This window comes from Girardinichthys multiradiatus, chromosome 3 (genome assembly GCF_021462225.1).
Source record: "Girardinichthys multiradiatus isolate DD_20200921_A chromosome 3, DD_fGirMul_XY1, whole genome shotgun sequence".
Classification (NCBI taxonomy): domain Eukaryota; kingdom Metazoa; phylum Chordata; class Actinopteri; order Cyprinodontiformes; family Goodeidae; genus Girardinichthys; species Girardinichthys multiradiatus.
The window spans coordinates 441,921-464,999 of NC_061796.1; the positions used below are offsets into that span (position 1 = coordinate 441,921).

The following is a 23,079-nucleotide window of genomic DNA, read 5'->3' on the forward strand; positions in this document are numbered from 1 at the left end:
ATATAAAAGCATCTGCCTTTCCTTTCTTCATCTCACCTTTTTTCTCATCTCACCTCTCTCTTGATTTTCTGTTTAATGATATTTCTGCCTCGGATAAACTAATATTATTTATGAAGCTACTGTGGTTCTGTGTCTTCAAATAGTAAGCAACCAACTTCTTTACCAATATTTTTAAATACTTCATTTATTATAGAAAACAATAATGGCCTCATAATGCTTCCTTGAGGAGTACCATTTTCTACTATATATTTACCGGACATTTCTTGACCAATTCTTACTTGTATTGCTCTATTTGATAAAATGTTTTTAATCCATGTAAACATTTTTCCAGTAATACCCATTTTACTTAATTTAATTAATAATCCTTCAACCCACATCATAAACCTTTTCTATATGAAAAAATACAGCTACTACATTTTCTTTGTTTATTTGTGCTCTCCTTATTTCATGTTCTAAACATAATGCCAAGTCATTAGTGCTACTCCCTTTTTGAAAACCATTTTGATATCTAGATATATACCCATTAATATTTAAACAATATTCATTCATCTTCTATACCACTTATTCCATAGTGGGTCATGGGGGAACTGGTGCCTATCTCCAGCAGTCTACAGATGAGAGGCAGAGTACACCCTGGTCAGGTTGCCAATCCATTGTAGGGCAACATACAGGACAGACAACCATGTACACACACATGAGGGCAATTTAGAGAGACCAATTAACCTAACAGGCATGTTTTTGGACTGTGGGAGGAAGCCAGAATACCCAGTGAGAGAGAACCAACCTATGCAAGGAGAACATGCAAACTCCATGCAGAAAAACCCCTGGCCGGGAGTTGAACCCAGGACGTTCTTGCTGCAAGGCAACAGTGCTACCAACTGCGCCACTATGCAGCCTTATTTAAATAATAATATATTATTAATCATTCTTCCTATTATTTCACATGTATTTGATGTTAATGCTATCGGTCTATAATTTTCTGGTTTTGTGTTATCTTAACTATCCTGGTTTAGCTACTTGAAAGATTATTGCTTCCTTCCAGCTCTATGGCAGCTCTCTCTCCTCCCAAACTTTATGGTATAATTCTAATATTTTGTATTTGTCATTGAGATGTTCTATCATTGCATGGTAAACTTGATCATTTTCAGGTGATGTACTTTTTGTTTTCCTGGTTACAAAGTTCAACTCTCCTTTTGTAAATGCCTCATTTATTAAATAATTTGTGTCTACATTATTTAGCATTAAGTCTTTATATTTCAGTTTTGTGACTTCCCTACCCTTCCCCCCTCATCACTAATATTACTTCAAATATGAATTTTACTAAATGTTTTAGGTAATATTTCAGCTTTTTCTTTATCTTCTATTATGGTTGTATTATCTATTTTTAATATAGGATATCCATATTCTTTTTAATACCATTCATTCTTTTGTTTTCCAAATTTTGTCAATTCTTGTTTCTGTCGCTACGGTAATACAAACATTTCTCCAATATTCTCTTTTTGCATTCTTAATGATCTTCCTCCCCTTTGCTTTCATTTGTACTTAATTAGATTCTGATACACTTCCTCTTAAACACAGGCTTCAATTCTTACATTGGTGCTGCTCAAACGTTTAGTTACAGCATTTACTTCATTTACAGTTTAAAACCATTACTTAAACCCCATCCTTTTTATTCATACACCACACAACATTATCTCTTCCATATATAGCTGATTGAGAATGTCAAACCTTAAAGTTTTTTGTTTTTTTTTACTCTAATTCTCAGTTCTTAACCACATTTCAATCATACATCTTTTAACTTGTTAATCAAAGATTACAAATTTTATTCAATACATGTGAAAGAATATAAAATCATCATACATCATTTCTTTGGATATACTTGTTTATATTTTTGCAAAAGATAAGACAGATAACATGTGGCAGATAATATGTGCCTCCACACAGGCCTCTCCAGTCTCTCAGCTCCAGAATATGAGAACAAGCTTGTTTCACTCTCCACTGCTTCAACTGTGTATTTCTAATAATTATTACATGGATTACACATAAGGATATAAGGATATTTATTGTAATTTTTATGGATTTAACTGAGCAGTTAATGAATGTTGCATGGATTACATGGAAAGTTCTCACCTTATTTTGACAGCGGTCGCAGTTGTCAACATCGCAGCAGGAGCAGGAGGATAAGAAGGAGGAGGAGGATGACGACCGAACGACGAAGAGAAGCACAAGGGGCTGTTGTAGGAGAAGAAGAAGAAAGAGAAGGATGAGTGCGATCAAAGCGATGACGGCCGGGACCACGACGAACAGGACTGCAAGGAGACAGAGTAGGAGAAGGATAGGGATATAGACGAGGACGGAGGAGGACGACCGGTACGATAAGGTGTAGCGGCAGCAGCAGGAGGAGGAGGAGGAGAAGAAAAAGACAATGAGCAGGAGCACGACGAGGATGACTGGAACGACGAAGTGAAGTACAAGGGACTGTAGGACAAGGACGAGGATAACCAGGAGGACACCAACGAACAGGAGTGCAAGAAGAAGTCATAGGAGCCGCACCGCTCTCCTCTTAGTTCTCTTTAACCCCTTAGATCTGTTTCACCACGTCGTCCTGCTTCCTCTTTCACTGAAGGAGGTGGGTTACGAGTATATGGGTTCCGTGAGGTTCGAGGCCTTACAGGCTGTTGGATGCACACACACACACACACACACACACACACACACACACACACACACGCACGTAAGATGGTGAGGGAATATGAAAAATAAAACAACAATAATAAGAGAGGAGAGGAGGTCCATACATAAACACGAGACCCTGTCCATTCATATATATAAACAAGAAATAAACCACTACCCTGTGTAACCCCAAAAATTCCAACCCCAGCGGGGTCCACATGACCCTGGGTGTGACGAAGGCGCAGGAGGGGTTGTATGTGAACACAAAACACACACACACACACACAGGCCGGGGTGTGAGAAGGGCATAACACCAGGGGTCCATACGGCCCCCTTCGGGTAAGGTGCGGGGTGTGAGATGGGGGCCCTAGGGGATCCCTGTGAACCCGTCCCCCACTCCACTCTTCCCTTTGGGGAAAGCGGTGAGACAAAACGCACCAGGGGTCCATATGACCCCTACTAATAATTTAGGATAATTTTGGAAATGTGACGCGGAGAGCTCACTGCAGTCCGGTGTGTGAGAAGACCTCAAAAAAGAGGCAGGAGGGAACAAAAACAAACAACAAAAACTCGAGCTGGTTGCACATGTGGTCCGTGTGACCCCTCCAGGACTGCGGGAGGGTTAACAGAGAGCTCTATTGGACTGAGAAGTTTGCGCCTGCCTGAAACTCTAAAAAAAAAAAAATCTGTGGAGAAAAGAAGGGAGCTTGCTCCTCCTCATGCCTGACGGGAGCTTTTTTTGTGTGTTTTTGTGATATGTACGCCATGGTCCCTCGTTCATACGATTGGTTTCACAAACAGTCAATGCGCACAACGCATGCATCGAGTACGTGTAGCATTAATACGAGACCTTGGACCATGGTGTAGGAAGAATTGCAACTTTTTTTCTGGTTGTTTTTTTTGTTTTTTCTCTCTGCTCGTGTAGGGTTTGTGAGAGTTCATATTTGGCTCTATTTAAAAAATTTTTTAAATGGTTCTTCTGTACTATGCCGCACCCGTTTTGAGTCAGTTACCGTCCATAGCGCTGGACCTCAGCTTAGTTCACCTTTAAGAGATGTAACCAAGGAGGCCCAAATGAACTGCAGCAGTCAGTATATATTTACTAAGCTACACACACACACTAGGTGTATTCCCCTGTGTGTATCAGTGTGTCTATGTGTAACCAAAACTAGTCTTAACTGATTTACAATGGTTATAAGTGTGTAAGCCATGTGCATGCGTGCTGAGCAATTACATTAGTACCAGATGTAATTCCTCAGGATAGATCCTGTGACCTTTTAACCCCGTGACCATTTCCCCCCAAAGCAAAATGTGTGCTCTGTGCTTCTGCAAGATTTAACCCTTCACAATTACTAACACTTGACTTGACTTGACTTGACATGACTTGTAGTGCTGGTTGTCTGAAGAGCACCGAGCTGGCTGTCACACAACAGCGGGAATTTGAAAATGGTGCGTCAATTGCAAGGTGATGTTCCCAAACCTTGACACTGATTATACTTCACTAGGTGAACATCCATACCTGACAGATGGAAAGTGTTCTGGACTGAGGGGATGCTACACGCCTGAACACATCAAGACCGTGATAGGACTAGAGAGATACCGCAGAGGGTTGATCGCACATCCAGAAGCAATCATTGTACCAGATGCATGGAAAGGTCCCGACATCACACTGACATATGGGACATATGTAAAGCCCTGCGGAGTCCCACTGTGTTACCTGTGTGGCAGTGATCCTGGAAAACATCAACCCGATTGTCAAATGAACATGAAAGTGCTCAAGCAGTCACAGAGGAAAGCTCTTTCTAACTTTAAGTTGGATCGTTGCAAAACACCATCTGTGTAGGAGCTTGCTCTTGGAGGGGCCAGGGATCCGTGATCGAGTCTACCATTATTTTACTATATCTCTTTTTCTGTTGCCCTGTTGTTTTGTCTTGAGTAAGTGCCCAGTGCCGGTGCATTTAATCCCTGCATCGTGCGCCGCTCTTTCATGCATTTCCCCATGTCAGCATCGTCTAAGTGTGGATCGCCTCTCGTCCATGGTCGTTCTGAACGGAGCCTTTGGCTATCTACTCGCAACCCTTCTAGCTCTAGGCGCATTCGCAGAGGGCGAGGATCTCATACCTGCTGAGGCCTCAAGAAGCGGAACAGTCGGCGGCTGGCTTGATGGTCTCAGCTAAGATCCGGACCTCGCAGATTGACATTGAGCCCGCTATGCTTGCTTCCAGACGATGTCTGACAATGCTGTCACAGATATCCAAACAAAGGCAGTCACGGACCGTGACAACATTACAAGTGGTTGAAGAACACCAGGCGCAGACGTGAGTGCGGATCCCCTTTCTAGTCCGGCAGCGACACCCTCCTACGTGGAACTGGTTTGTCCGAATGCAAACCCTGAGCGTTTTAACTTCAATACCTGACAGGATAAGAGACGAGCTAACAGCCAGCCCAGGGGTACTAACCTTACCCACAACACAAGATGCGATCGTGCCTTATTTGTCTACGGCACATCTTGCAATCAAACCAATCGCTACAAGTGCATACGGTGGACAATGGAGGGACACGCGAGATGCAAGGAATCACAGACATCCTGGGAAACGTCCGTTGGCAAGGCCGTTGGAAGCGGTCCACTTTTCTCATGTCTCACACTCATGGCAGGACCCATCAGCTTGATCTTGGTGGTGTATCACCTCTTGAGCCAAACATCTTTATCCGGACAAAGCTCCCGTCTTATTGTCCAGTTCTGACCTCTGTCTCTAAGCCTGTCCCTAACAAGAATAGTTAGGCTGATCACAACCACCACCATGGACTGACGTGCTTTCTCATTTGAATTTCATAAAGATGTTTGTCCTTTTCTTATGTGTAATATATACTATGTTCCAATAAAATGTTATCTTACCCTGAATGAAAGCACAAAGTCTCGTGTCTCTTTTTTTATGTACTCTGCACATGTTATGGGTTGAATTTGTTTTTTAAAAGAACGTAGTTTGACAAGGCACATAACAAACCTAACCTAAGATTTCTGTTGAGCTACAGTAATGACAGGAGGTAGTTAGGAAAGCGTAGCAATTGTTGGAATAATTGAATATAGATTTATCTTATATTTCTCCTATTCTTTAACTTGACTATTTGATTTTATAACCTTTTATGATGTTTGTGTGAGTAAAGGATGTTGTCATGATATGACATCCTTGGACTTGGTTTGTGTTTTGTGTTAACCTGTGTTTAGTTCTGTTTCCCTGTGTTGTTAATCAGTTCCACCTGTCCCCTCTGCCTCCCTGCCAGCTTGTCACACCTGTTCTTAGTTCCTGTGATTACTTGCCTTTGTTTTCTCCTTGTATATTAGTTGGTCTGTGTTCTTTGTTCCCTGCTGGTTCCTCTGTTTATTTACTCACTGTTGTGCCATGTTTCATTTCCCTGATCAGTTCTTTGTGTTTTGCTACTTCCTCGAGATTGCTAATTAAAGATGGAGATTCCTTTAATTATGCAGCTGCCAAGCTCTGGTCTGCACTTTGGTCCGATCCAAACTCAGAAGCTGACAGTAGGAACCAGCCAGAAAAAGGACCAAGCAGACAAACAAGAAGAGCTGAAGAAGTGGGTGCGACAGCAGGAGGAGAATATGAGAGAAAGGTATGGAGAAGAGGTGGAGATTGTACCTTCACCCATGTTGCTCCAGGAAATGGAGGAAGCTGAAGGACGCCAACCGATGCCGGTAACTCCAGTCTCCATACCGGGTCGGATCCGCTCCAATTGGCCTCCAACAGTCTCAGCCACCCCCGCCTCTTCACGCCGCCGTCGCCCACGTCGCAAGCGCTCCACCCCAGCTGCAGCAGCTCCGGCCGAGCTCAACCTGCTCACAGCTGCTTCGCCGGAGCCATCCTCATCTGCAGCGGCCCCTGATGCGGCCAAATTCCCCGCTGGTTTCGGCTCCCGCCCTGGACGACGTCGTCGCCGCGGAACAGTCGCCATTGGGGAGGTTCGGATGGGCGCCTCCAGCCCTTCTACGGAGGGTCCATCCGCCATGGCCTCCTCGCAGCCGCTTTCCCCGGAGTTGGTGGGTGGTCACCCAGTGCCTTCTGCAGGTCACCGGTCGCCGGTGCAGCCTCCAGCCCTGAATTGGGTTCAAGCCAGACTGGAGAAAATGAAGAAGGACTTCATGGAGGGACGTTGCTGTAATTTTGTGCTCCATCTAATGGATCATCCAGAGGATCTGAATCTGGTGCACTCTGTTCTACAGGCCGAATTCATTGCGGAGGGATGGCTCGACGCTCCAGCTCCTCTTTCTGCCGGAGATCCTTTCGACCCTCTTCTTGTGGCTATTAGAGCAGCAAAGAGCTCCACGGATTATGAGCGACAGCCGTCCACCGTCAAGCTTCATGAGCCACAGCATGCAGCCAAGCCGCTGGACTCGCAGCATGCAGCCAAGCCCCTGGACTCGCAGCCTGCTGCCAAGCCTCTGGACTCACAGCCTGCTGCCAAGCCTCTGGACTCACAGCCTGCTGCCAAGCCTCTGGACTCACAGCCTGCTGCCGCCGCCGGGTCTACAGAGCCTCAGCTAGCCGCCGCCGCCGCCGGGTCTTCAGAACCTTGCCTGATCCGGGAGGAGCCCGTTAGTGGGCTGCCTCTACTTCCTCGTCTGATCCCGGAGGAGCCTGTGGGCGGGCTGCCTCCACAACCGGGTCCGGAACACCTTTTGTTTTTTCTTTGGGGGGTGCTCCTGGCTTTACAGCCTTACACACATCCACATGACACACAGCCTGACACACAGTCTGACACACACACACAGCCTGACACACCAGAGCCTGACTCTTTGCCTGACACACCAGAGCCTGACTCTTTGCCTGACACACCACAGCTAGACACACCAGAGCCTGACACACCACAGCTAGACACACCAGAGCCTGACACACCACAGCTAGACACACCAAAGCTGGATGCCAGGTCCAAGCCTCTGCGGGCCCTGCCTAGGCCCAAGTCTTTGCCGCGGTTCTGGCTTCGTCGCAGACCGCATAACTCCTCGCTTCGTGGGTTTGCCTGGCATCTCCGCCGCCGGCCTCCGGGCAGCCAGCATCCTCGCCGCTGGTTGCTGCACTGCAGACCTCTGAGACGCCTGCGTCCACGTTGCAGACCTCCGAGACGCCTGCGTCCACGTCGCAGACCTCCAATACACCTGCATCCTCGCCGCAGACCTCCGAAGACCTCGCTTCTTGGGTTCCTCCGGCCACGTCGCCGAACTCCTGACCTTCAGCTTCTTCGCCGCTGGCTTCGACGCTGCCAGCCTCCGGATCATCGGCTTCTTCGCTGGCTACATAGCTGCAGACCTCCACGGCTTCGCCGCCGACCGCTCAGAACTCCGAGGTGCAGGTCCGGTCGCCCACCTGAACTCTGTGCCTGTTGGGGACGACCTCCTGGTCGCCCGCCTGAACTCTGTTTTTTGTTTCCTTTAATTATGCGGCTGCCAAGTTCTGGTCTGCACTTTGGTCCGATCCAAACTCAGAAGCTGACAGATGTGATGGGTTTGTCTGCAGGAAAGGATCATAAATGGAGTTGAGCTTCCTGAGGAGGAAGCAGTCTGCAGTTGAGGAGGTCATAAAAGATGAAGGCTGATTGTGCTGAACGGACAACACACTGATCTAAGATTGGAGGAGACTGTGGAAGTGTGTTGTTAAAAGATAATGGTGTTTATGACCTGTTTACGATGCAGCTGTTTTTCCCATCCTAAGAGAGAAACGTTCTTTGTAATTAGGGACCCCCGAAAAGATAATAAAAAGAGAGGTGCGGACGGATGTTTTTCAGAGCGGTAGAGAGATTTGTAACTGAAAACACATCCTTGTCCGTTCTCCTCGCTGCAAGTGAAATAACTAATTATTTGTCTTTCTCTTCTTTTTGTGATGTTATAAGTATTGTAGGTTGTTTAAACCTGACATTAATTTGGTCCTTCGGAGCCGGGTTCCAAATACGCCTGATGATTCCAGCGGGTTGGTGGACTCCAGTAAGACCGTGCGCACGGCAGTCTTTATCAGACTTACAGACCCTTTCCGGGACTGGATCTCGGCCCGCCCGCTGGGGTCTGATGGCTGACGGAACTCTGAGAGAGAGGAGAAGACAAAGTGGTGAGTTGAATTTGGATTAAAAAGTGTGACGAATGACTGGGGGTCATTGCGTGAAATAAAACCCTGTGAATCCTAGGCCCTAACAGGTAAAAGTAGGACGGCGGAGTCCTGGAAAAGTATTAAGAAGTAAATACTAAAAATTCCGTGTGTAAAGGACGGCGGAGTCCTCGAAGTATTAAAAAGTAATACTGAAAATTCCGTGTTTCCAGGACGGCGGAGTCCGCGTTTAAGTATTTTAAACAAAAAATACTAAGAAAATTCCGCGTTTAAAAATTTGTGCACGTGAGAGATGAATGGAGGATTTAAACCACTAGGTTTTGCCTCATACCAAAGCAGTAGGATCGAAAGTGACTAACTTTTGTGGAAGCAAAGGCAAGAATTCTCCACTCGAAAGAGTTGAAGTGAGAATTACCACAAACGGAAATTTTTCTGTCACCCTACTGAGCAGAATAATCCAGTATTTAGAATACCCTAGGTATTTATATACTGGACAAAATTAAAAAAAAAAAAAAAATGGGAAAAGGGACGAGTAAAATTAAACTAAAAATGAACAACAATGCAAAGATTGGAAGTTTATAGAAGCACAAGATCAAAATTAAAATATTAAAATTAAAATATTTAGATAAATGGATAACCACATATCATTATGATGGTCGTTTAAACTCTAAAAAATTAGTTCATCTATAGAATGCAATAATTAAAAGTACATTAAAAGTACACGTGATTTAAGAAAAATGGACAAAGAAGGTTATGAGGATGTAGATTATTGGTTAAAAGTAACTAAAAAGAGAAAGATGTGATGCAGGAGACAAGAATGGACGTTTTTGTGGAATGCAGAAAAGGTCAGAGGGCTAAGAAGTAAATTTTGATGGACTTGCAAAGTAGAACAGCAGGACAAAAGAAAGTGAGTAAAAGAGTAGGTGGAAAGTTTTTGTTTTGTACCAAAGATCTGATGAGGTTTGACAGGATAAGATGGGCTAAAATGAGTCCCTTTGGTGAATAAATCCATCCCTACCATGGCTGTACCTCATGTATGTTTTATTTGTGCTTATTTTTAATTATTGTTTTGAGACGCTGGAGGCTGTTGATACAACTTGTCACGGAGGTTCATGGCATGACACGGTTTTTTTTTTTCTCTGAGTAACCTTAGAAAATATTTTACTCTTTTTAACAGCAGAACAAACAGAGTGAGGGGATTAATCGATAGACTTACAGTTAGATACAGACGCAGAGCTGACTACGCAGAAATAGCCAGAGTGAAACAAAAAGAGTAATAACCTTTTGAAGAATATAGGATTAGACTGATAAAAGTTTTTAAAATACATAGTGGTCTACAAGAAGATGAAGACGAGCAAGGAGCTTATCGACAGCAGTTAAAAAATGCACTACATGCTGGTTCCAGGGATGCAATTAATACCTGGGTAAGGAGACATTTTATAGGGTTCCCCACAGCAAATCTAGAAGACTATGTTAATCATGCCCTCCATGCAGAAAGAGTAATGAAGGATAAAAAACAAAAAAAGATAGTCAACACCTTTTTTCAGCAAGAAGAAGAAGAAGAACAAATTTATTATTAAAACAACAGAGGAAGAGGAGGATTTAGGGGCAGAGGACAAAACCGCAGGTGTCAGAGAGGAGGAGTGAGCAGAGGAAACTACAGACAGGGTGCTGGTGTTGTGGGACAGAAGGACATCTGATCAGAGACTGTCCTGAGAGGAGAAATAATGATTCAGCATGACTAGGACAGAAAACAAGTGAAATTGTTCCTAGAACCTCAGACACCGATGAAAACAAAAAACCAGAAACACAGGGGCAGGATGTCCTCCTAAATGTCTAGGACCTTCTCTCCCTAGATAGCATAAAACCTGAAATTACCTTACTGTTGAATGGAAAATCAATTAATTTTCTTTGTGATACCGGAACATGCAGGACCACCTGTAGAGAAACAATCCCAAATTCCAGACTTAGTGATCAGCAAATAACAGTAAGGTCAGCTAGTGGGAAATTGACACAAGTCTGTGAGTCTGAACCAGTTTGGATAAGAGATCCCAATGGACAGTCATGCCAGCTATCTATTCTAATGTTCCCTGAGTGTCCGGTGAATCAATTGGGACGAGATGGATTACTACATCTGGGGTTAGCATTAATTCCGACCTCAGAAGGACATATTGTAATAAAGAGAAAAGCAGAACTCAGTACGTCAGTTGCTGAAGTAGTGTTAGCGGAAGACACTAGGAAGCTCTGCAAAATGTGGACACCTCCACACATATCTTTATTCAAGGATAAAGAACTCTAGTGGCAGGACATGGGAAGAATAGTGCAGAGGGAAAAAGATGCCACAGACTGGTTTGCAACAACAATGAATACAGAAATCAGTGCATCCACAGGATTAACTAGAAAGTTAATATTCTGGACAGTGACAGTGCAGGAAGGGATACATTTGCATACAAAGCAACAATGAGAAATATTCCTTACTGAACAGGAGGAACAGTTCTTGAGTGAAGTCCCTGATAAATTATGGTCAAAAGACCCTACTGATGTGGGTTTAGTAAAAGGAGCGTTACCTGTTCAAATTAGAGCAAAAACAGAATACAGGCCCAGTGTAAAACAATACCCTTTGAAACATGATGCACCTGAAGGAATAAAAGCAGTAATAAAAGATTTAATAACTGCAGGGGTGATAATAAAATGCGAGGACTCACCAGGTAACACCCCATTTTTCCAGTTAAAAAACAAGCTCCATCAACAGGATGGCGCATGGTACAAGACGTACAGGCAGTTAATAATGCAGTTGTTCAGAGAGCACTGTGTTCCTGATCCTTATACATCATTAAATTCCCTAAGACCAGATGCTAGAATATTTACTGTAGTTGATATAAGCAATGCATTTTTTCTCTGTACCTATAGATGAAAATAGTCAGTTCTGGTTTGCATTCACCTTTGAGGGACAAAGATATACTTATACCAGACTACCTCAAGCCTACTGTGAAAGTCCAACTATATACTCTCAGGTAATGAGTGCTAGTATGGCCAAGTTTGACCCTCCAGGAGGTAGTCAGGTTTTACTATATGTTGATGATGTGCTATTAGCCTCTCCTGATGAGGAAACCTGTAAAAATGACACAATAGCATTATTAAAACATTTAGCAGAAGAGGGACACGAAGTCAGTAAAAAGAAACTTCAGCTGTGTAAAAATGAGGTTAAATACCTAGGCCACAATCTTAGCGCAGGGGGACGCACAATTGTAGAAGAAAGAAAGGCTGCAATATTACAAGCTCCAAAACCAGTAACAAAAAAGCAAATGATGTCCTTCCTTGGACTAACTAATTATTGTAGAAACTGGGTGCCAAATTATGCAGAAATAGTAGCTCCATTAAATCAACTAATGTATGAGGAAGAGCTGAAAATGACGTCTGAACTGAAATGGAGTGTAGAAGCTAAAGATGAAATTAACATGATTGTCAAGAATTAGCAGAAAAAGAAGCAAAAACTAGATGTGATTTGCAGGATCACGAAAAAGTATGTGAATGATTTCTCCAAAAAAGATGAGAGAGGGAAGACACAAACAGGATATGCATTGGTGACAAAAAATATAGTGTTAAAAGAAATGCAACAACAAAGCCCACAACAGGAGATAGAAATGTGGAAAAAACATGGAGCTTCATTAAAGGTGAAAACTATATTTGACCAGATAATAAACCTGTCCTACCAAAGAACCTATATAAATGGGCGGCAATATTGAGCCATTGTGTTTCACATGTCTCAACAGGGAGGAAGGGTAGGACAGATATATTAATATTATATAACATATGGATTTAATTCTTAATTCTTATTAAAAAAACCTTTACATGTGCAAAACATAATCCACAAGAGAATGTAAGACCACGAAGGGAACAATTTTCAAAACCAAAAAACCCCTTCCAAACAATTCATATGGATTTTATTGAGTTAAATCACAGTGAAGGAAAAAAGTTCTGTTTAGTCATTATAGATGCATTTTCTAAACGGATAGAACTATTTCCAACTAAACATTACAAGCACATCAGGGCTAACACCCTATGAAATGTTATTTGGAAGACCATGCAGATTACCACAGTTCAAAAAAATCAGTGGGAGTTAGATGAAGAAACTAACTAAGCTGATTATATGAGGAGTATGTTAGAAAAGGAACAGAAACAAAATCAAACTAATGAGGAATGTTCTATTTCCCAGCAGGAAAACCAACTAGTGGAACCAGGAGACTGGGTGTTAATAAGGAGTGTAGAAAAGAAACATTGGTATTTCACCTAAGTGGGAGGATCCATATTAGTTATTATTAACCACTGCAAGGGCAGTAAAATAACTGAGAGATCAACCTGGATTCACCTTATACATTGTAAAAAGGTCATTTCGGTTGAAAGCTCCATCAGGGAAGTGATTAACAGACTGATAATAGGGAGGACCCAGACATTTAGAGGCCACAGCTGTGGTGCTGATCCCACTCATTAGCTTGACCAAACGAGGAAGGAAAGGGCAGGATTATAGGAGTTATAAATGGTACTTAACTAATGATAGAAGAGACACCTCATGGTCCATGATGGTAGCTGATGAAGGAAACAATTGGACACCAGAGTGGTGCACCACTGCTTATGCTAGTTATCAAAAGAAGTTGATTAAGCTCCATAAAGCTGATAATGTAATCCAGGTAACAAAGCGAAGAGAGTAAAAATTATGTTAGGAAACTTAAACACAGATGACTAGATCCACGTTATTACCGGAGAATCAGGAACAAATAATAACTGGTTATGGATGGTAGAACAAGCGGCTAACATGACTAAAAGAGATTTTGTTGTGTGTATGGGTCCCAGGCTTTTGTTACAAATAATTCCAGCTGTGATACCACAACCCTGTGTGATGGAAGTAATGAATCAAACTAATTTTAATGAAATGTGTCAGCACTGGGATTCTGTTTTTCCTGTTATTACAGCAGATAAGGATAAATCTGTAGTCCATAAACAGGTCACCACTGGGAACTACACATGTAAATCTCACTGCAGTATGGTGTACTACAAGTGTAAAAGTAAATAAGTATTTTAAACCAGTCTCTAGAGGAGACATTAGGTGGTGGTGTGGTGACGACAGGTTGTTTGATTGATTACCTTCAAAAGTAACGGGACTCTGTGCTCTAGTCACTTTATTGTTACCAGTTTCAGTATATCCTATGTCAGTAGATGAAGTAACAGATGGACTATCTAGTGTAAACCCACATGATTGGTGTGATAGAAAGTGCAGAGCAGTAGCTTGGCAGACTGAGGGAGACCCTACGTACATAGATGCTATAGATGAAGATAAATTAACTGATCAAGTAGCCGCAAGATTTGAATAGAGTATCTGTTGGTGATGTACGATGAACAAAAACGTAGACAGGATCAACTATATCCACTACAATGTGCAAAAACTAGGAAATTGGACAAAGCGGGTTCGAAACTGTCCATGACCAATTGGCTTCAACTTCCCTGATGGCATTCCAGAATAGAATTGCTTTGGACATGTTGTTAGCTGAAAAAGGAGGAGTTTGTGCCATTTTTGGAGAAAAATGTTGCACATTTATACCTAACGACACTGCTACTGATAGCAGCCTCACTAAAGCCATAGAAGGTTTGAGATCTCTAAATGGCAAAATGAAAGAGCATTCTGGAGTAGACACCTCGATGTGGGACTCCTGGCTGGATGTGGTCGGGAAGTATAAAATTTTAGTATCATCAGTAATAATTTCCTTTGCAGTGTTTGCTGCAATTTTGACATTGTGTGGATGTTGTTGTATTCCCTGCCTTCGTTCTCTGCTTAACCGTCTCATCACCACAGCTATTTCTCCTATGGAAGACAGAGTTACCCAACTCTATCTGTTATTTAAACAGCAGGATGATGAAGATGATGAGGATGCAACTGACCACTTTTCTGACCTGTACCCAGATCCATCTCTATATGAATCTGTGATTTAAATGTCAGTAAGTACCTCTGAGTATAATTGTCTTTGTACTCATGAAAATAATCTTACAGTTAAAAAATCCGAAAGAAGTGGCTGTTAAGTGATATAAGAATATGAGCAAATATTTCTATAAACAGGGAGGAAATGTTGGAATAATTTAATATAGATTTATGTAGCATATTTGTAAAGATAACAGTATACTATATTTTAAATCAATGTATTTAAATCAATGGGTGGTGACCAATAAGGTCAATGGGCTAGTTTTTCTCAGAAGATAGATACGACTCATGAAGGAGCAGACAAACTAGAAGTTTGCAGTTGCAAGTGCTTTGTATTTAAAGTGAGAAAAATTATATGCATATTTACAACATCAATGAAACATCCGAATGGCCATATAAAATGTGCAAAAGAAAAACATTAATCAATTAATCAATCAATCCCACAGTTCCTCAATTGATAGACCGACACTCTTCAGTTCATCGACCCCAAGCTGGGGTTGGTTAGAGGTCCCACACAAGTTAATTATAGAGGGCTTAGTGCCGTGCAGGTCATGGACTTACATAAGTCAGATCAGAGTGGGGACAAATTGTTCGCTAGCTGCAAGGAGCCTCCTACCAACCTGGCAGGAGAATCAGAAGTCTTCATGCACCAAAAGTGCAATCGTTCTTAGGCTCTAGGCCTGGATCTTCAGCTCGCCATCAAAACCTGGCCAATTCCTCAGTTTATATCTCACACAACCGGGTTTTACTCATCTCATCTCATCTCATCTCCTCTAGGCTCATAGTAGTTGGCTCCTACAGCTCTGCTTCTCCCAACGCGTCCTAATCTTTTATACTTCCCCGCTCCAGCTAATATACCTAGGAGATAGGTTGCGGTGGTACATGTGACCCTTATACTCAACAGTGATTGGCAGTGTAGTAGTCTCGCGAGAATTGCTGACATTATATTAAAACTATCGCGAGATTTGAGACATAAAGGGCCTAAAGTGTGGAAAAAAATCGGAGAATGAGGAAATGGAAGTTAAAATTTACACCCGGGTTACATTTATCTTATATTTCTCCTATTCTTTAACTTGACTATTTGATTTTATAACCTTTTATGATGTTTGTGTGAGTAAAGGATGTGATGAGTTTGTCTGCAGGCAAAGATCATAAATGAAGCTGAGGAGGAAGCAGTCCGCAGTTGAGGAGGTCATAAAAGATGAAGGCTGATTGTGCTGAACGGACAACACACTGATCTAAGATTGGAGGTGACTGTGGAAGTGTGTTGTTAAAAGATAATGGTGTTTATGACCTGTATACGATGCAGCTGTTTTTCCCATCCTTAGAGGGTAACGTTCTTTGTAACTAGGGACCACCAAAAGATAATAAAAAGAGAGGTGCGGACGGATGTTTTTCAGAGCGGTAGAGAGATTTGTAACTGAAAACACATCCTTGTTCGTTCTCCTCGCTGCGAGTGAAATAACTAATCCTTTGTCTTTCTCTTCTTTTTGTGATGTTATAAGTATTGTAGGTTGTTTAAACCTGACAACAATCACTTGGTGTTCCCCAGGAGAAATCTTTATTATATCATTATAATCATCAACATCAACAAAGGTATCACACAGGGAAGTTTGTCATGGGTATGTGGATTTTACCTATCACATGACAATACCACAAAAGACACCAGAGACACCACTCTCTTTCATTATATGCGTTTATTGTTTGGGTTGAAAGCGATATAGAACATGTAGTGACCAACATGGTCATGCACAAACACACTTCAAAATACAAAACATTTGGGCTTACTGCAATCGGGAAAGATCAGTGCACCCAAAGGGGTCTTGGAGTGTACCCTGTTGTGCACGGAACAAGGGTAGACGGCAGATATTTCGTTAGCTTGCACCCAAACCAGTCCCCAACCAGACGTCTTCACAGTCACAGGATGGCCTCCTGGCCTCGCTTTCCAATCTGTCCCGATCCAGCATGGTACAGCTGTGCATACGAGCACAGAGCAACGATAGCTGAGAAGGTCCCCTTTCATTCAACACGCCTCGAAATCGGGGGCCCAGGGAAGACGCGTCTATGGCAGACAACATCATGAGACTCGCTCTGGGAGACCTCACAGAAATTAGTGTGGAATCTCTCTGGTTAGTCAAAGGAAAAGCTCGATTGTGTTCGAGGCAGAGACGCCTCATGGTTTCGATAGACGACGATGCTCTTGACTGCTGTTCGTTTGACTCGAAGACGCAAGCCCTCGTGACCGTGGACGATCTGAAGCACACCGACACGCTTGTAAAGCTCACGGAGAAAGGACTCGTGGCTCCTGATTGCGAACCTGGCCTGGGCAAGCCCAAACGAGAGACGCGAGGACATCCCCCAGAGGGCCCACCACCTGCAGGGGGAACCGTGAGGAACCGGTGCAAAAAGGATTGGGTGGCGGACGAAGGTAGACACCTCGGCGGCCTAATCCTCGGATGCTTAGGCTGGCTCTAGGGACGTGGAATGCCACCTCATTGGGGGGGAAGGAGCCTGAGCTTGTGCGGGAGGTCGAGAGATATCAACTAGAAATAGTCGGGCTCGCCTCCTTGCACAGCGTGGGCACTGGAACCCATCTCCTTGAGAGGGGCTGGACTCTCTTTTACTCTAAAGTGGCCCGTGGGGAGAGGTGGCAGGCTGGGGTGAGTTTGCTTGTTGTCCCCCAGCTCAGCCGTCTTGTGTTGGGGTTTACCCCAGTAGATGAGAGGGTCACATTCCTGCGGCTTCGGGTTGGGGACATGTCTCTAACTGTCGTTTCGGCCTATGGACCAAGCGGTAGTGCGGAGTACCCGGCCTTTTTTGGTAGTCCTTCCCCTATGGAGAAGGACTACCGGTTGGCCCCAGAGCAATTCAGGCAAACCATCCGGCGCCTCAGGGGGGCGAAGCAGTGCTTTGCTAACACTGTTTACTATGGGGGAGGGAGGCTGCTGACCTGGGGGCTGGGGGCTTGGGGTTAGACTCTTTCATCACTCAGGCTGAAGTCACCAAGGCGGTTCAAAAGCTGCGCGGTGGGAGGGCTTTGGGGGTGGATGATATCCGCCCTGAGTATCTCAAGTCTCTAGATGTTGTGGGGCTGAAATACTTGACACGCCTTGTGGTGGTCGGGGACAGTGCCTCTAGGCTGGCAGCCTGGGGTGGTGGTCCCCCTTCATAAGAAGGGTGACCGGAGGGTGTGTTCCAGTTACAGGGGGATCACACTCCTCAGCCTCCCTGGTAAGGCCTACACCAGGGTATTGGAGAGGAGAGTCCGGCCGATAGTCGAACCTCGCCTTCAGGAGGAAAAGTGTGGTTTTCATCCCGGCCGTGGAACACTGGACCAGCTCTACACCCTCTGCAGGGTACTCGAGGGTTCATGGGAGTTTGCCCAACCGGTCCACATGTGTTTTGTGGACCTGGAGAAAACATTCGACTGTGTCCCTCGTGATGTCCTGTGGGGGGTGCTCCAGGAGTATGGAATCGCCCCATGCTTCAAAATGGCGTTCTTACATCCCTTAGGACCGACTGAACCATGTTCAAATGCTGTTCACACGAAACCCTTCTCTACTTCAGCCTTCAAAGTTCTCATTTGAATATTTGCTACTACCACAAAGATCTGCACCTGTGGCGGCTCCATCCTGGCTCACGCCCAAAGCTTCCGTGCTCACCGCGGCGGCCTTCCTACTCACGGCTCTTGTTGCCAGCGGCGGCCGGGTATGGGCCCGATGCTCCAGCGCCATCCATTTTCAGGGCTAGTTGATTTGACAGGTGAGTTGTTACACACTCCTTAGCAAATTCCGACTTCTATGGCCACCGTCCTGCAGTCTATATCAACCAACACCTTTTCTGGGGTCTGATGAGCATCAACATTGGGCACCTTAACCCGGTGTTCGGTTCATCCTGCAGCGCTAGTTCTGGGAGTCGGTAGGTGTTGGAAGTGGGGGCAAACTGCTATTGCTGTTGATGTCTTCGGTACCAGAAGCTAACGCCCTAGCGTTGGAGGCACCAACAAGGCAGTTTGACTCCAGCTGGGTGTGTTTTGCGTTTTCAATATATTAATATACATTTAAAATAATTTACTATTAAGTACGCAGAATATCATACCAACTGAAGTCAACCGCTTTGTAGTCTTAATGTTTTGTAACAATTGTGTCCTTTCAACATTCGGTGATGTGTAACAGGTTAAGTGACTCTGCAATAAGTTTATCTTTGAGTCCAGGTGGTACAAAACAGATGAGTGTTTTCTGGACGGAAATTATTTTTCCTTGTGTTTACGTTGACCAGGTGAGATGAAACATAGAATACAGGAAGTGGAGGAAATGGTGGTAATTTGGAATTACTTCTACTTTAGCTTCGCACAGCTTCCTATACACCACATTGTTGTATTTCCAAAGTCCAGTAGGTTGCATTTCAGAAAATAAAGAGCATGTTGTCATAAACATGTGTTTACCTTTTATGTAAAGATTGCATGTTTTGCTATAGGTAGCCAATGGAAAAAACCTGTTTCAGAATCGGTTCAAGAATACAACTCCTAACAATTTATGTGTGCTAGGGTTAACGCTGACTACTGTCTGATGAAAACAGGAGTTTGTGCTGCCGCTCTCATTCCTCCACCAAAGGTTGGCATCTCCAGCCTCAGCTCCCAGTATGTGAGACTTCGGTCATTTTATCAATCAGCTTTGTTTTTTCTTGAATTATGTGCCTTTTTTGTGGCCACTTTCAGCTTTAATGAATCAAAAAATTTTTTAGTGACTGTTAATTATTTTCAAAGTGCTAAAAGAGGTGTCCAGATGTCATCAACCAACCGTATTCTGGTGGCTTTCAATGACCTCCTCGATGAAAAACAATGTTTCTACACACTAAGGTTAGAGCAGGTTTGCTATACAACCTGTCATACTCATTATCCTTCTGCCCATCCTTCTAAATTTGTTATACATGTGTAACTCCAGCTGCAAAAATCTACTTATAGCTCATTCACTCTGTTTCTATTTGTTTTGGTGGTACACAGCTAAAACATAATAATTTATCTTTGTGCTTGTATTTTGCAGTAAAACTAAAGGCTCCAGACATCAGTCATGGTTGCCAAAAGATGGTAAGTAATGAATAATTTTGTTCCCCTCTTTTGTTTTCTTGATTCTTTCTCTGCATAGACATATTTAACAAGTTCTCCACCTCTTTCAAAACACATTACTGTTAAATATTTTCTTAGGTATTTTTTAATCACACAAGGATGACACCATTATGATCAACTGACCCTGTCTTTTTTGTTATTCCCACTTGCCTTTCCTTCATTCGAACCAACTACTATTCCAGCCGGAGTGGCACAGAGGGGTGGAGAATCTGGGATGATGACGACAACACCAGGAGAAGCTTCTACATTAAAGATGTCTTAATAATATTGGTTTAAATTTTGTAAGTGTTTTTAAATTCTCCAAATCTTTACTTTTGCAGACGTTTACATTTTGTAAGAGTTCCTGGAAAAAAAAAGAGTTCCAAGTGTTTTTATATTTTGCAAAATGTTTCATTAATTTTTTGCAAGTGTTTTGTTTTTTTAAATGTCTGTTGCAATTCATTTATGTCTTTGGAACCGAGCCTCAACAAAAGTTTCATTGTGGTGACATAATGATAATAAAGTATCTTGAATCGATCACAAACGATCTCTAACACAGGTTCCACGGCAATCCTCATTACCTCAGTATGGAGGGATAGGACTGTGAGGGGTCCGGGTTGATTATCATCTCACTAGAGCTTCAATCTAAAATTTGTCTGCAGTTAGCTGGAGGCATCAATGCCTAACAAAAATCGGCAATTGTATTGATTTTGTGTTTCCTAGTTCATGAAACTGGACAGTTGATGTGATATAGAACTAAACGGTAAGGTGGAAATCTGTTTTATAAACCAGGAAGAGGGTAGGAATTATGGAGGATTTCAATAACTTGTCATTTCCCTGGACAGCAAACTGGTAAAAAAGGAATGAAGCTCCTCAGGATTTCAGGAGATGTTTGTGTCACTATGGCTACACCAGATGCACCTTCATCAGTCTTTGCTGAAGATGTTGGGAGTCAGTGAAGGATTCTGTCCAGCAGTAACCCTGTTGTCACCTCAGATGTAAATAATGTGATTCTAAAACTGTATTAAAGTACTAAATAAGTATTCTTGTTATGCTTTCATCCAGTTATTACAACAAATGACACCAATATTTCTTTCTTTTCAATATGTAAAATGCATATTTGATTGTAATGGTTTGTAAGCTGATTAAAGAGAGTGCTTCAAAATACAAAACGAACATTTAACATCACACCCAGACATCACAAACAAATACTGTCCAACAAGTTTCTTGCAGGTGTATTGATTCCCAGCCATTTAAAATGTTCAAAATGATGTTTGTGTTCATGGATATAAAAATGTAACAGTGTACATAAAATACACTGATAGCAAATACCATATGTTTGATTTATTTTTTAACAACCACTAACATATGAACTTTCTGAACAACGTTTAAATGTTTTTTTTTGTACCAAAAACTAACAATACATAAAGCAAACATTAACATTACATATCATCTGACTGAATTATACCTGTGTTTAATTTCCACCATTGGGGAAACCAGTTTGAAAACGATGTGCCAAGAGTCGGCTGTTCTCTACGTGTTTAGCGCACCACGACCACCCGCAGTTGCGAGGCGAGCAGGCAGTTGGCACAGCAGGAGCGAACATGTCCGAACACATCTGAGCACTTTTGCAATCAAGCGCTATTTTGATAAGATGATCATATACTTTACCATATTCTCGCCTAAAACAATTGTACAAGTTCATTTTGTTTGACAGAAAGCCTAATTTATACAACTTTATTCACAGCTTTTCTGTCTCCTCCGCCATTGCTACTTCCGTTTGAAAAATCCACTTCAACCCACAATGAATCATGTCATCTGCCTACAAATGCAACCTGCGAAGGTTGCAGCCCCTGAGCCTCCATAGTCCTCAACATGGCGGCACTTGTATTTCCAGTTGGCGCAAACCTACCGAGTGTGAGGAAGGCAGCGCCCTCTGGTGTACAGGCATACGTATTACCCACAAGTGACCGATTGTTTTGCTCCACCATCAGCGGTACGTTTGGGGCAAAAGTGAAAGCTCGCCAAAAAGAGGGTGTAACTTGTAAAGCAGCATTTGTGACTCATTGGATCAGATTTATGCAGTTATATTCCCTGATTTGTCAGTCAGTCAGTCATTTTCTACCGCTTATTCCATAGTGGGTCACGGGCGAGCTCCAGCAGTCTATGGGTGAAAGGCGGGGTACACCGTGGACAGGTCGCCAGTCCATCGCAGGGCAACACACAAACAACCATGCACACACTCATTCATACACCTAAGGGCAATTTAGAGAGAACAATTAACCTAACAGGCATGTCTTTGGACTGTGGGGGGAAGCCGGAGTACCCAGTGAGAACCCATGCATGCACGGGGAGAACATGCAAACGAACCCAGGACCTTCTTGCTGCAAGGCAACAGTGCTACCCACTGCGCCTCCATGCAGCCCTCCCTGATTTGTGTTTGTGTTAAAAAAAATGCGAAAAAAAAAACTGTTTATGAGGAGCTGTTAATACAGGTGTATGAATTTATTTTGCACCATTTGTTTCGGAACAGTTGGAGCAAAACACGGAATGTAAGAGGTTTTTGATGTGTAACTCAAAGAATACAATTTGTGCACTTGTACTTTAGAATCTGAAGAGGTTTAACTGCTGTTTTGTATTTGTGAAAGACTGCCAAAAATTATATAGATAAAAAAACTCTTATAGCATTACTTCCTGTGACTTGAAATTCAGTTACAATGCACAAATAGTTTTGCCCCAAAATTACCTTCATATACCATTATCTCTTCTCGTGGCTGACTCTGTTGACTCCTTTAAAAAGCAGCTTAAGACACTTTTATATAGACAAGCTTTTAGTTAAATGTTCTACTCCTTGTTTTCAGCTTAAGCCTATATTTATATTTATTTTATTTGCACGCTGTAAAGCACTTTATGATTTTTAGCTGTGAAAGGTGAATAAAGTTTACTTACTTACATACACTGTGGGTGTCACCAGCTACTACTGGAATCTGATTGGCCACCCCACCTGGCCACCCCCACCAGAGCTGTCAATCAGTTTGTATAGCGTTTGTAGAGAGGTTTGTAGTGTTGCCAAATTAGCACTTTTGTCACTACATTTAGTCCCTTTTCAAAATAGCTTTGTTCAAAAAAGCGCCTAGTTCCATATCTAGCACATTTTTGGTAAACGGCAACTTTCTGAGGAAGAAAGTCGCCATGTGAATGAGCTGTATGTCACAGTTTATAAT

At 42.9% G+C, this 23,079-nt stretch overlaps 1 protein-coding gene across 3 annotated transcripts in view; it reads right to left on the reverse strand.

Moving 5' to 3' along the window:
* Nucleotides 1-23,079, reverse strand: part of LOC124866082 (dysbindin-A-like) — a 66,444-nt gene that overhangs the window by 35,528 nt on the left and 7,837 nt on the right. Inside the window, exons 2-3 of one of the 3 annotated variants that reach the window (XM_047361740.1) lie at nt 2,554-2,675; nt 2,131-2,232 (exon numbers count right to left, since the gene is read on the reverse strand). In XM_047361740.1, coding sequence (XP_047217696.1) covers nt 2,131-2,162 — 32 coding nt within the window. In that variant the 5' untranslated portion in view covers nt 2,163-2,232; nt 2,554-2,675. Of the gene's footprint in view, nt 1-2,130; nt 2,233-2,553; nt 2,676-6,326; nt 6,443-23,079 lie in introns of those variants that run through there. The other 2 variants (XM_047361741.1, XM_047361739.1) reach the window with 2 other exon arrangements.